Source organism: Anthonomus grandis, chromosome 6, assembly GCF_022605725.1.
Source record: "Anthonomus grandis grandis chromosome 6, icAntGran1.3, whole genome shotgun sequence".
Lineage (NCBI taxonomy): Eukaryota > Metazoa > Arthropoda > Insecta > Coleoptera > Curculionidae > Anthonomus > Anthonomus grandis.
Genome location: NC_065551.1, coordinates 35,588,771 through 35,603,882, shown reverse-complemented (window position 1 = coordinate 35,603,882; position 15,112 = coordinate 35,588,771). Strand labels below are relative to the sequence as shown.

At 32.5% G+C, this 15,112-nt stretch overlaps 1 protein-coding gene across 2 annotated transcripts in view; it reads left to right on the top strand.

Moving 5' to 3' along the window:
• The first annotated feature begins 344 nt into the window (after positions 1-344).
• The window catches only part of LOC126737524 (PAN2-PAN3 deadenylation complex catalytic subunit PAN2), a 31,842-nt gene continuing 17,074 nt past the window's right edge, over positions 345-15,112 (top strand). Inside the window, exons 1-14 of one of the 2 annotated variants that reach the window (XM_050442448.1) lie at positions 345-535; positions 901-1,059; positions 1,115-1,284; positions 1,339-1,459; positions 4,806-5,002; positions 5,070-5,290; positions 5,345-5,618; positions 6,678-6,774; positions 7,283-7,510; positions 7,561-7,809; positions 9,297-9,450; positions 9,517-9,668; positions 9,731-9,865; positions 9,933-10,048. In XM_050442448.1, coding sequence (XP_050298405.1) covers positions 515-535; positions 901-1,059; positions 1,115-1,284; positions 1,339-1,459; positions 4,806-5,002; positions 5,070-5,290; positions 5,345-5,618; positions 6,678-6,774; positions 7,283-7,510; positions 7,561-7,809; positions 9,297-9,450; positions 9,517-9,668; positions 9,731-9,865; positions 9,933-10,048 — 2,294 coding nt within the window. In that variant the 5' untranslated portion in view covers positions 345-514. Of the gene's footprint in view, positions 536-900; positions 1,060-1,114; positions 1,285-1,338; positions 1,460-4,805; positions 5,003-5,069; positions 5,291-5,344; positions 5,619-6,677; positions 6,775-7,282; positions 7,511-7,560; positions 7,810-9,296; positions 9,451-9,516; positions 9,669-9,730; positions 9,875-9,932; positions 10,049-15,112 lie in introns of both variants that reach the window. The other variant, XM_050442447.1, reaches the window with a different exon arrangement.

Below are 15,112 nucleotides of genomic sequence, written 5' to 3'. Positions count from 1 at the left end.
ATTGTATTATTTTAAGTTAAATCTTGGTCAAATCAATCAAGAAAAATACTTTATAAATTAGTCGGGCATGTGATGTGGCAAGATTGCTACTTCCGGTTGAGTCTCAAACTTGACAGCTGTCAAATATAATATTTGCCAGATTTAAAATCAACAAATGTTTGGTTAATTATAAGTTTTACTTATAACAAGATAAAACTAATATTTCTTAAAATGGGATGAACAAAAGCCTACTATATACATTTAAAACGAATCTTAAAGTCTTTATATGAACTAATTGGCAAGAGTGAAATTGTTTGTGACATATGTCAGCTATCAATATTATACCGAACTTCCGTTATTGCTTTTCTTTGTCAGCTGTCAAAGTCATATCCTAAAGCCGAAGCAGATTTAAAATAGAAAACTTTAATATTTCCTAAAAAATTTGAATAACATCTCAAAACTATCCGGTATCCTATATAAAAATTGTTAATTTTAATGTTTTGAGAACCAGTTTTCCCATTTCGTGTGAAAAAGGATGTATTACGACAGTACTGGGGTAAGTGTTTGTAATGCAGAATAAAATGTATTGTTTATTTGTTTAATATGCAAGCTTTATTACAATAATAAATAAGATAAACAGTGGGTCAGATGGCATAATCCCATAACAATAAACACAATGTTTTATATATCTTTAAGGCTTCAAATTTTCACTGTTTATTTGCTACTTGTGCACTACTGAATGACCCCAATTAACCATAAACTTACATTCAACCAATTAACCTTGACCAGCCTTAATAAATAGACCCATTAGGACTTACATACAAAACAACATTAAACATATAATGTATTACATGATAAACTATGAATTGAGTCTAACTATGACTTCCATGTACTATCTGCCACAAGTAATTTTCTTAACAGTTGGCAGTAGTCGGATCAGCAGAACCACCGACAGCTTTAGGGTTGGAATCAGAATATGTCCAAACCCAGTGTATCCTTGCAGATGGGGGTGATCGATTTGGGGTTAGTTCCCTTTGTTTTGATAAATCAGAGGAACTACTTTGGATGGGCAACCAAGGGGTAAAGGCACCACATATCATATTAGGACAAATCCAAATCTTAAATTTAACTTTAGGGTCATGTCACATCATATTTTTCCAACACGATTTCGAAGTACACCTCCTTTCAAATACACGCGAACGAAGAGGTGCGGCAAATCGTAACGTCAGATGAAGGTTTGCTGGCATTAACTGCTAGTAGTTTGAGATATCAAATTCGGAGAGGAATACCAGTTTATACACATACGTAAGTTAGGGTTTATTGTAATTTTTGTTTTGTTTATTAAGAGTGCATCTTTAGTTCCTCGAATATGGCAGATATGCAGAGTATGCTACAAGTGTCTCCCAGTAGATTACTGATGGGTGGGCACGGGGATAAAATAGTCGATTTCAATTTGGACATTTGTAAAGAAGCTCAAGTGGTAAGTAAATAAATAAATAATCTAAGAATTCTAGCTTGTTTAGTTTTATTGCACTGCTACTCTTAATTTAACCCTTATATTAAACAGACATTTATTAAATGTCTAAAAAAACATTTACACATCGCCCTAGATATTGGATCATCATAAATTAAACATAATTCAAAATGTATAATGCAGAGCAGTGTTTAATGAGGAACATTTTGATATATGATACATTTGTCTGAGTCAAATAGTTTCTGAGTTATTGACACTTTTACCCGCCCACCTGATTTAGGGTCTATTAAAATTTGTAGAAAACTGTTTTGAAAATATCTCGGGTGATTTTTGAGATATTGAATTGAGGTTTTCACTCAAAGGAGCAGTGTTTAATGAGGAACATTTTGATATATGATACATTTGTCTGAGTCAAATAGTTTCTGAGTTATTGACACTTTTACCCGCCCACCTGATTTAGGGTCTATTAAAATTTGTAGAAAACTGTTTTGAAAATATCTCGGGTAATTTTTGAGATATTGAATTGAGGTTTTCACTCAAAGGAGCAGTGTTTAATAAGGAACATTTTGGTATATTATACACTTTTCTGAGTCAAGTACTTTCCGAGTTATCCCCGCTTTTAGCGGCCCACCTGATTTAAGGTTTATTGAAATTTTTCAGTCAGACATTTTTCAGGATATCTCGGGTCATTTTTGAGGTATTGAATTGAGGTCTCACTCAAAGGAGACCAGTTTTCTGAGGAATATTTTGATATATGATAAATTTTTCTGAGTAAAATACTTTCTGAGTTATTGACACTTTTAGCTGCCCACCTGATTTAGGGTCTATTAAAATTTGTAGTAAAACTGTTACTGTTTTGAAAATATCTCGGGTAGTTTTTGAGATATTGAATTGAGGTTTTCACTCAAAGCAGCAGTGTTTAATGGGGAACATTTTGGTATACAATACACTTTTCTGAGCCAAATAGTTTCCGAGTTATCCCCACTTTTACCTGTCTCAGGGATTTTTTTTTAATTTTCCATTATCCTCAGACATTTTCCCTTAAAACTTCCGAACTCTTTGAGAACTTTTATAATTTTTTTATCACATCCTTGGGGACTCTTTTGACATGGATTCTGTGCAAAGAAAATGGTTCTGAGGCAAAAATTGGACGAGCTATGGTAACTTTGATGATTCAGGTCACAAATTTCATTTTTTGAGGATTACTTGAGAAATATAAGTGAGGTCTTCACTCAAAGGAGGCCACATTTCTGAGGAACATTTTGATATGTAATACATTTTTCTGAGTCAAATAGTTTCTGAGTTATTGACACTTTTACCCGCCCACCTGATTTAGGGTCTATTAAAATTTGTAGTAAAACTGTTTTGAAAATATCTCGGGTAGTTTTTGAGATATTGAATTGAGGTTTTCACTCAAAGGAGCAGTGTTTAATGGGAAAGATTTTGGTATATGATACACTTTTCTGAGCCAAATAGTTTCCGAGTTATCGCCACTTTTACCTATCTCAAGGATTTTTTTTAAATTTTCCATTATCCTCAGACATTTTCCGTTAAAACTTCCGAACTCTTTGAGATACTTTTATAATTTTTTTTATCACATCCTTAGGGACTCTTTTGACATAGATTCTGTGCAAAGAAAATGGTTGTGAGGCAAAAATTGGCTGAGCTAGGGTAACTTTGATGATTCAGGTCACAAATTTCATTTTTTGAGGATTACTTGAGAAATTTTTGAGGTATTTAGGTGAGGTCTTCACTCAAAGGAGGCCACATTTCTGAGGAACATTTTGATATATGATACATTTTTCTGAGTAAAATACATTCTGAGTTATTGACACTTTTACCCGCCCACCTGATTTAGGGTCTATTAAAATTTGTAGTAAAACTGTTTTGAAAATATCTCGGGTAGTTTTTGAGATATTGAATTGAGGTTTTCAATCAAAGGAGCAGTGTTTAATGGGAAACATTTTGGTATATTATACACTTTTCTGAGTCGAGTAGTTTCCGAGTTATTGGCACTTTTACCCATGCACCTGATTTAGAATTTATTGAAACTTTCAGTCAGACATTTTTGAGGATATCTTGGGTAATTTTTGAGATATTGAATTGAGGTTTTCACTAAAAGGAGCAGTGTTTAATGGGTAACATTTTGGTATACAATACACTTTTCTGAGCCAAATAGTTTCCGAGTTATCCCCACTTTTACCTGTCTCAGGGATTTTTTTTTAATTTTCCATTATTCTCATACATTTTCCCTTAAAACTTCCGAACTCTTTGAGATACTTTTATAATTTTTTTATCACATCCTTGGGGACTCTTTTGACATGGATTCTGTGCAAAAAAAATGGTTGTGAGGCAAAAATTGGCTGAGCTAGGGTAACTTTGATGATTCAGGTCACAAATTTCATTTTTTGAGGATTACTTGAGAAATTTTTGAGGTATTTAGGTGAGGTCTTCACTCAAAGGAGGCCACATTTTTGAGGAACATTTTGATATACGATACATTTTTCTGAGTAAAATACTTTCTGAGCTATTGATACTTTTACCTGCCCACCTGATTTAGGGTCTATTAAAATTTGTAGTAAAACTGTTTTGAAAATATCTCGGGTAGTTTTTGAGATATTGAATTGAGGTTTTCACTCAAAGGAGCAGTGTTTAATGGGAAACATTTTGGTATATTCTACACTTTTCTGAGCCAAATAGTTTCCGAGTTATCCCCACTTTTACCTGTCTCAGGGATTTTTTTAAATTTTCCATTATCCTCAGACATTTTCCCTTAAAACTTCCGAACTCTTTGAGATACTTTTATAATTTTTTTATCACATCCTTGGGGACTATTTTGACATGGATTCTGTGCAAAGAAAATGGTTCTGAGGCAAAAATTGGCCGAGCTAGTGTAATTTTGATGATTCAGGTCACAAATTTCATTTTTTGAGGGTTACTTGAGAAATTTTTGAGGTATTTAGGTGAGGTCTTCACTCAAATGAGGCCACATTTCTGAGGAACATTTTGATATACGATACATTTTTCTGAGTAAAATACTTTCTGAGCTATTGACACTTTTACCTGCCCACCTGATTTAGGGTCTATTAAAATTTGTAGTAAGACTTTTTTGAAAATGTCTCGGGTGATTTTTGAGATATTGAATTGAGGTTTTCACTCAAAGGAGCTGTGTTTAATGGGGAACATTCTGGTATATGATACACTATTCTGAGCCAAATTTTTAAACAAAATACTAGTGAGTTAAGTGAGGGAACTAGGACTTTCTAAAAAAAAACTACTAGTAGGTCATAAATGATTTGACTATGAATTTTGCCTTAATAGAAATCCCCCAACAAGTAAACAATTATTACAGGTCACTGTCCAAGACGGTGCATCTGTAATGTTAAGACCCCATGCACGTTTCGTTTGCTGTGGCAGTCCCTCCGGATCAGTACAATTGAGAGATCCGATTACTTTGAAGCAAGAACATACCATTGACACCCATACGGGAAGTCTAAGTGACTTTGATGTTCAAGGGAATTTAATGGTCACATGTGGATTTAGTAATAGGTAAATAAAGTGATATTAAAATGCTTATTTGAGCTTAAATTCTTGCTTTGATTGTGTGTTTTTCAAGGTTGGGAAACTTGGCTGTGGATAGATTTCTTATGGTGTTCGATTTGCGTATGCTACGAGCCATAACTCCAATACAGACTGTGATAGACCCTCTATACCTTAGATTTATGCCATTGATTACGTCGAAATTGGTGGTGGTTTCCGCCAGTGGACAAGCCCAAATTTTGGACACTATAGCCCTGGAAACGCCCAAGATTTGCTTGTTGCAAGTCGATTGTCCCGGTAAGGTGTCCTTTGTCTTATAACCGTGTCCTTTGTCCTATTAGTTTCTTTAAGGTGCAATGATTTACTCGTTCGACGTGAGCAACACGAATCAAGCGATCGCTTTCGGTGACAGTGGCGGTCGGATCCATTTGTTTAGTAACAGGGAATCGCCCGTTTTCAATCCGTTCTCGCGTCCGACCGAGTTGCCCGATCCCGTGGTCCAGTATCCGAGTTTTTCCATTGACGATTATTCTACGCCACTGTCTTCCATTCCGATGCCCTACGTGCCGCCGGGAGTGCCTCTACTGTCTGACTGGCCCGCCCATTTGACTCAGTACGTTTATAGGTGAGTTTCGGATTTAATTTAACCATGATTTTAGCATACTTTCATTATTTTCGTTAGCAAGCATGTTACGAAATTATGATGAGTTAAGTATAATTCAGTTTTTCCAATGTATAGTATTTTCCATATAACTATTAGGATCTATGCTGAGATTCACTTACTTTGTAAATTTGCTCACTGTAGATGCAAATTGTCATTTTATTACGATCGGTAACGATAATTGAGTTTGATGTGGACTAATATTAATAATATTAATAATGTTCTTTATTTAGCACTTACACAGTCTAATAAATTCAATTTGATAAATTTGGTAGTAGAAAAACAAGTAAAATATATCCTACAATCTATGGTAATACATACATAATTTCTAAATAATAATTTCTAACATTCTTGGTAAATAGCTTTATAGATTACTTGCGTTTTTGATTTTTAATGGAAGTGAGTTAAAAACTTTTTTTTCTCAATACCCTGTACATTTTTCAAAAAATGCTGAATTAGGTGTCGAGTTAAATTTCATGAAGAATGTGTATACGAATTTTCAAGTTTCTATGTTGAGTGGTTTTTGAGTTATGAATATTTTGTGAAAATTTTTGAAAAAAAATTCATCTACTTCAAAAATAATTTTTTTTCTCAATACCTTGTACATTTTTCAAAAAATGCTGAAATAGGTGTCGAGTTAAATTTCATGAAGAATGTGTGTACGAATTTTCAAGTTTCTATTTTGAGTGGTTTTTGAGTTATGAATATTTTGTGAAAATTTTCGAAAAAAAAAATTCATCTACTTCAAAAATCATTTTTTTTCTCAATACCCTGTACATTTTTTGAAAAATGCTGAAATAGGTGTCGAGTTAAATTTCATGAAGAATGTGTATACGAATTTTCAAGTTTTTATTTTGAGTGGTTTTAGAATCATAATCTACTTATAAAAATAGTTGTTTTTAAATATTCAACTTTCTATCAATATTTAATCATAAATTAAATGCAAAAATTAAATTTTACTTATTGACAAACAGATAGTAGATCTTATTATGGAAATAATTAATATTTTCCATAATTTTCCAGAAAACCCCCGAAGATCGACCAGGAGATCCTAAGAACGATGAAAATGCAAGGATCCATAGGATACGCCCCTAACCCCAGACACACCCGCAGAAATCAAGTGAGCAACGATCATTTAAATCCAGTTTATTATCTTTAAATAATTCCTTGTATTGGTTTAATTCATTTTTTTTAATGGGGCAGAATTAATCATTAATTCTTTTTTTGGGACTAATTAATTTCTGTGTGATATTTCATTTAATCTCTAGTCTTTTCTCGCCATATTAGGAAATGTTACCTAGAAAGCGCTACTGACTATTATTTATTATAGAATTGTTGTGTTATATCGATGGCACCTAAGTGTTAATAAACTTCTTGGACTATTAAATCTGGATTTATTTAAAAAACCTTTCTCTTAGTACCAATACAATTTCTCAGATAGATGTAGTCGAATTCCTTTTTTGGTCATAAAATTCAATATCGTAGTCTAATATTAATGCGGTCCGTCGCTCATTAAAAAGTAAGTATAGCCCTCTTAATTATTTACATTAATCTGCCATATTGAATTAGATGACTGAATAACGGGGGTATTTAGGTCCCACTAAAACATCGGATAAATTAATTTTTAGGTGCCCTACGACCTGATGGGACAAAACGGACACCCCTTGAGCAACCGCAGCCCGAAACATCAAGACATCGACAGTAATTTCATCGCGATTCCTAAGCGGTACAGGAAAATCGACATGAAGTACAACAAACTCGGACAGGACGAGTTCCAGTTCGATAATTACAATAAAACCGGTTTGGTGGGCTTGGAGGCGGTGTTGCCGAACGCTTATTGTAACGCCGTTATTCAGGTATACGTGAGTTCGGTTTTTATTTGTATAATGCAAAATGCCCTTTTCAGGTTCTCTATTATATCGAACCGTTACGTGCGGCCCTTTTGTCGCATTTGTGCAGCAAAGAGTTCTGTTTATCCTGCGAGCTCGGTTTCCTGTTTCACATGCTCTCGAACAGTCCTCCGAATCAGCCCTGTCAACCCGGAAATTTCCTAAGAGCGTTCCGGACTGTACCGGAAGTGTCCGCTTTGGGCCTTATTTTAAGCGACTTGGCACCGGAAGTGAAACAGAAAATCAATTTGGCCGCCTTGATACAAGTAAGCCAAAGAATATTGCATAATTATTATCGTTTGGTTAGGTTTAGTCTTTAGAGTCAGGTTAGGAATGTTACTATTTTAAGTGGTAAAGATTGAAACCGAAGCAACACAGTATGATAGTTAAATATGGGTTTATTCAACTACTATGGCCTTTCGTAAATCGCATAAATTCTTTCACTGATTAAATTAAAAATTCCAAGCTATAGTTACCTAGCTAGATTTAAAAGGACAATTATAAGAACAGCCAAAAAAATATAATATAAAAAACTAAATACAGTATAAAAACAATAAAGGAATTAAAGAAACGCATCAAGAAAGCTAACAACTTTAAAGGAAAATTGATAATTAATTTCTAAATAAAGCTTCGTAAAGTGACGCTTTTTATGTTGGATGGTGTAGCTTCAAGATCTGCCCTTGGATTCAAAAATTTACGTGTATGGAAGTGTTTGATTGGACACTATGTTGTTTTATCATTTAGCAAGATAGCGTTTATGTGAACAAAATGCATTTAAAAATCTAAAAAGTTATAAAATTATTAAAATAATTAGTTATTAAAACGTTCTCATAGGAAGTTATCAGATGCGCTTACTTCACCAAAAATAGTGAACATTTAGTAAGAAATTTAGCAGAATAATTGCTACTACCAAAACTTCTCTAACTAGCCAAAACCTTGACCGAAAATCGAGTTTTTACTCTCAAAGGATAAATTTTAAGCGTTGCAATACATTTTTGAAAACTCCAAATTGGACCATTGGGACCTTGGATGACAAAACTGCTTAGAACTCAGAAAGTTTTTACGGTACAAAAATCCAGCCATTCCGTGGAGGCAATTTTTTTTTTATTTCTTACCATATTTTTAGTCAATTTGATTGTTTCCAGGTTTTTTGGAATAATTAAGAAAATATTCATAAAACTATTTCTTGTTCATGTTTTCTTTTAGAGTCCCACGAATAAAAAATATATTTTGAAAATATAAGAAAATTCCTATAAATGGAAAATTTATTATATAAATGCATAATTTAAATGAGTTTATGTTCAGTCAAGTTCATGTTTTTCGTTTTAAATTATTAAGGTGTTTTCTCATCTTTGATATTAAATGAGAATATTCTACTGGGGATATGATGTGGTAAATCGATGCATAACTTTAATAGATGCGATTACAATTATTTTGTTATATTGGTGTTACTACATCAGAACTAAAAAAAATCTTTGACAACTACTACTTGTGATTATATACTTGTAATAGTATTTTTACAATCAAGAGATATAAATTGGTTTTTATTAAGAATTTATTGCTTGGTTAAAGGTAGAATTTTTTTTGTGATTTTGTGGTTGTTTTCTGAAACATTTATGACTTAAATAGCACAGTCCACTTTTTTGTTAATATATTTTCGTCATTTTCCATGTTGTTCAAAAGTTTAGTAATAACTTAATAATAATAGGGATCCCTGGTATAAACTGTATACTAAAACAACGTTTTAATTTAGAGCTGGAACAGGTTTATACTGCATCAAATGCACGTAGAACTGAACGAAACGAGAAAACGCATTGAAGAGAAAAAAGGGAAAAGCCACAAGTCGTTCGTTTACAAGGAAATCGATTTCCCAGCCATATCGAACGAGCGCACCAGAAAACATTCCGGTACTAATTCCCTTTGTATTATATTAATTTCGATACCCTTTATTTTTTTATTTAATGTTATTATAGCTGCGGAAGTAAACAACGAAATAGAAACGGAAAAACGGGAAGATCTATCGGAAATAAGCAACATCTTCGGCTCGAAACAGACGCACACGTTTTGCTGCCTGAAGTGCGGCGAGGTGAACAACAAAGGATCGATTATTTTAGCTTGCAACCTGGTAAAACCACCTTAATTTAATAAAAATTCATTCATAAAATACAGCTCGTTTCCTTTCGGCAGAACTATCCTACGGGCGAACCGGAACGGGAAGAGTGGACCTTCTGCGACATTTTAACGAAATCCTTATGCCCGGAACAGACTACGCCCGCGTGGTGCGAGACCTGCAGTAAATTCTCGCCCACCTCCCAAAAGAAGGTTTTAGAGGTTAGGGTCGACGATTCGAAGCACAAGTTTAAATGTTCGTTTATTTTCTGGTTTCTAGAGTTTACCGGCAGTGTTCTCGATCAATACGATGCTGAACAACGACCAGAATAAACAGTTCTGGCAGACCCAGATGGACAAGATGGTGGCGAAGGTGTCTTCAGCGGACATTTCAAAGTAAATATTTAAAAAAATTACATTTTAGGTTAAAAGCAACGGGGGTTTTCTATTTTTGTTGTAATGAAATCGTCCGGGTTTTGTTTATTTTGTCTTCTTCAAGGATTTTTTTCGTGTTTTATAGGAATGATCCAGTTCATGAAAAAAAAAATTAACGCTTTTGTCAAAGATCAGGCGTTTTCTAAGGAATAATTTGATATGTGAAGCATTTTTGTGAGTCCAACACTTCGAAGGAAAGACCGTTTTTAACCAATTAGAATTAGATCCCCCAAATTTGAGGATTTTGGAACAAATTGAAAATCTTCAATTTTTAATTATGCCTTGACTTTTTTTTCATATAAATTTCATACTATTTAAGATATTTTCCTAATTCTTCTACATTGTGGTAAAAGAGACTCTCAAGATTAATTCTATATAAAAAAATTAATATTAGGGTAAAAATTAAGGTAATTACAACAGTTTTGGTTTTAGTCGAGTTTTTTAAATTTTATTTTGTAGTTTTTAAGGATCTCTTGACAACTTTTTAAGGCACTCAAGCGTAGTAATTTGATACATGAACGATTTCTGTAGGGTCAATACTTATATTTTCCTGATTCTTTTAGATTATGGTACAAGGGTCTCTGAAGATTAATTCTATATAAAAAAATTGATCTGATGGTAAAAATTAACATGATTGCAGCAATTCATCGTTTTAGGATAATTTTTTAAATAAATTTTCTAGTTTTTTAAGGAGCACTTAAATAATTATTGACATAATTAAATAATAAAAATTATAGTGATTTTTCTATACAGGGTGTCCAAGATAAGGATCCTAAGCATGGGGATCTCGGTACCTGTTGGAGATACAGCTTCGGTTAAGTTGTGCACTTTGAAGCGTATTTACATGCCGTTGAGAAACTTCAAAAATTTCCATGGCCTGCTGAGATATTTGGAAAAAACCGAAATTTGCCAATATCGATTTTATTTCTTCCCGGCTTTATTTTAAAAGATATCAAAAAACTATTGACACTTTTGATGTAGTACGTGATGGCGCTTTTAAATTTTATATCCGATGTTTCGTTTTCGAGAAACCATCATCAACTTTATTTTTTTATATGGCGCGAAAAGAAAGTACACCCTGTATCTGATTCCATTTTTTTATTACAAATTCAATGATGTGTCACATGTCACATTTTTTTTGTTAGTTGAAAGGAAAAATGCAAATTTTCAATTTTTTTTATATATACTATAACGCAATAACAAATGATAATTTTTGATCTACGTAATCTAACAAATCAAATTAAATTCACGTAAATTAACAATCAACGGTATTCTATATGAATAAAGTATCTATAACCTAGAAAGCAAAACATCATAATAATTATTAGTTTATTAATATAAGCCTTAAATAAGGACGTTACAAATTTAAATACAATAATAAAGAAACAATTTAAACTTCCCGCCGATCCCGTGGTCTATCAACTTCGACATTTGATTGCCGGTGGCTCCTCCCAGTTGCAACTAATAAACAGGCGGAAAATTTGAACTCGGTTAACTTTATGATGTTTGAAGCAGCTTAGTTAAACGAAATATGCGAATTTTGTATTAAATGCTCTACAAATGATGCTTAAATAAGCCTTTTTGAGAGACTTCTAATATTCAAGATTAATTTTCTCAAAAACTACTTAAGATAAATGATTGAAATAACTTGCATTAGATTAGGCATTAATTGCCCTTACACATCAAGGCTTTTCCAATTATTTAATTAAAATGTTGTTGTCATATCGGCTAAAAGTGTAAAGTTTACACATAATTGGCACGCGTATTGACTATAGAAATTAAAAAAAAAAACTGGCTTGCCTTATTATCCTTAACATTTAAACACCTTAACGATGATGGAGGCAAAAGCAATCAATTCAAACAAAAACGTCCTTTAATGCAATACGAGGCGTTAGATAACTTTTATATTTGTAAAAAGGACTTTAGCCTGATTGCAGTCACCGAAAGTTGGCTTAGTCTTAATATTCATAGTAGTGCAATACAGATCAGTAATTATCCATTAATAAGAAATGATCGTCAAAATCTTAGGGGTGGTGGTATTGTTGCCTATGTCCGGAATGGTTTATCATATAAAATTATTTTATCTGAAAGTCATGATTTTTTTGAAAGTTTATGGGTAAAAATTTTTATTAGTAAGGAGCCATACATTTTCGGCATAGTCTATAGGAAACACTAATTGACATTTTTTCAAATTTTAATAATATAACGTGTCTAGGTGATTTTAACATTGATATATCTAAATTAAATTACAGTCATGCAACTCAGCTTATTTCTTTGTGTGAAACTTTCGATTTGAAGCAACTTATAACCGAGCATACTCGTATGACCAACAACACTAGTTCAATTATATTTTTACAAATCATGTTGGCATTTTGAAATCTGGCATAATAAGCTCTACATTTTCTGACCGTTTTGGCGTTTTTTGTGAATTTAATGTGACGGAGTCTATTGTACAACCGCACATTGTATCTTATAGATCCTTAAAAGATATAAACCTAAACAACTTTCAAGAGGATTTGGAGGCTGTTCCATTTCATTTAATATATGAATTCGAATCCATAGATGATAAGATACATTTTTTAAACAATAATTTACTCAAATTATTCGACAAGCATGCTCCTATTGAAACTATAGTTGTTTGAAAAAAAAAAGATTCTCCGTGGCTGACAGATAATATTAAACTATTGCAAAAATTAAGAAATAAGGCATTAAAGGATTTTAAAACAACTAAACTGCCAGCTAAATGGAATTATTACAAACAGCTTAGAAACTATACAACAACAGCGATTAGAGCGGAAAAAAGGGCTTTTTATAGTGATAAATTTGAGAATTGTACATACAAGGACAAGTGGCGTGAACTAAGAAAAATATTGCCATCAAAGCAAAAGCAAATTCCTAAATCTTTTGTAAATATATAGGTAGAAAAGTTTATAAAGAACCGGTTGCTCAATATGCGCACAAACCCATTCTTCAACACAAAATCGATAGAAAATCCGGTGGCAGAGAGAAAAAACGACCGCAATATATTTTCTCTCGCTTCTTATTAAAGAAACTGCAAGAACAAAGCAGCCGCCGTACTTCGTTTCTTTGTACCTGCCGGGGATTTAAAGCCTATGACGTAGCCTGAAGGCCTACTCAGTGTCGTCTCGTACGGGAGTTAATCGTGTTATAAGGCATTTAAAATCTGTTGTGTGTTTTTTTTTTAAGTATAATAGTGAAATAGACTATAGTTTTTTTAGTTAGACTATCCAATTTTTATTGTAAAAGGTAAGTAAAATTGGTTTAAATTATTCAATTATCTAATAATTTAAAAAAATAAATGAAAATTAATTACTCTTAAAAATTATATTATTTAAAATATACTTTGATTTTAAGTGACAAAATAATAGATATTTAACTTGTAGGTGTATATGTACAGCCTAGATTGTGCATGTGTATATTAATTTTTTTACTTTCTAATTTTTTTTAGATGTCACCTAAGAAAGTAGGCCAACAGGGACAAATAATTCACAGCCAAGGGAGAGAGATTATTTCAGTTAATTCCAAATTTACTACCTAATTCCGTCCTAGTATTAGACAATGCAGCTTATCACAATGTGCCTGTAGTCAAGAATGTTACATCTGGAAGTAAAAAGCAGGAAATAGTTGAGTGGCTCAAGGAACGTAATTTTACATTTGATGCAAAACTCACCAAGACAGAGTTATATGAAATAGTCTCTGAAAATAAAAAAAAGTATCCTGTAAAAACCAGGTTGGACGACCTAATAGAAAAGCATGGACATATTGTGTTACGTTTGCCTCCATATACCACCCAGAGCTTAATCCGATAGAAAAAATTTGGGCAACTGTTAAGAATTGGGTAGCAAACAGAAATTCCACTTTTAAATTGGCGGATGTCGAAACTTTGACAAGGCAGAAATTTGAGGAAATTTCGAATGATGAGTGGATAAATATTTGCAACCTTATAGACAACATAGAAAAACAATATTTCATAAGTCATCACCTTTTTGATGAAGCATTAGATTCTTTAAAATTTACAGTAAATACAGGCTCATCTGATGACGAGATCAAATGGTCTTCATCGGATGAATCTGATTTAGGTTGTAATACACTATATGAATAAAAATATATAATATGTAAAATAATGAAATAAAACTTTAAGCTTATACCACTTTGTTTCTTTACACAAGTCGTTTAAAATACCTAATCCTTAAAAAAAAATGCGAATAAAGAATAATTTTCAGCTACCTATTTGAAGTCCTGTTTTAAAAATAATTAGCGAACTGCATCCTCCTGTAGGTAAAACTATTTTTTATTAGATTTTTTATGGGCACATCACAATGCTAAAAAATATAATTTTAATTTATCTACATTTTTTTAAGTGTGCCGCCTCCACTGTCTTCAGACCTCGACATAGTCATCTGACCCGATCGATAGAATAACGAGATGCGCGGATTTTGCCGCCTGTTGATGTCACCGGTTCTTTATAAACTTTTCTAACTATACCATCAATTTTAATTCATATTTTATAGATAGTACAAGAATGACAAATATTGATAATTGTGATGAGTTAATTAATTTTTATGATCAGAATGCATTACCAACCTTAAATAAGTTTTCTTTTCATCCCACTGATTATAATACTATTTCTGCAATTATATTACATATTAAGTCTAAAGCATTCGGGGTGGATAATCTTAATATTACGTTAATTCAACTATGCTGTCCTTTTATTATACCCTTTATTTTACATATTGTTAACGAGTGTATTAATAAAAACTACTTTCCCAAATGCTGGAAAGAAGCCTTTGTGTTGCCATTGCCGAAAGTGCATAATCCAACAGATTTTAGTCAATTTAGGTCTATCAGTATTTTACCAACGTTTTCAAAAATTCTCGAACGCATTCTAGACTCTCAAAGTTTCTAGTTCGTAGTTTTCTTAATAATAATGATATTTTACCACCTAAGCAATCTGGATTTAGAACAAATTATAGTTGTACTTCGGCTATGGCGGACGTTATTGAT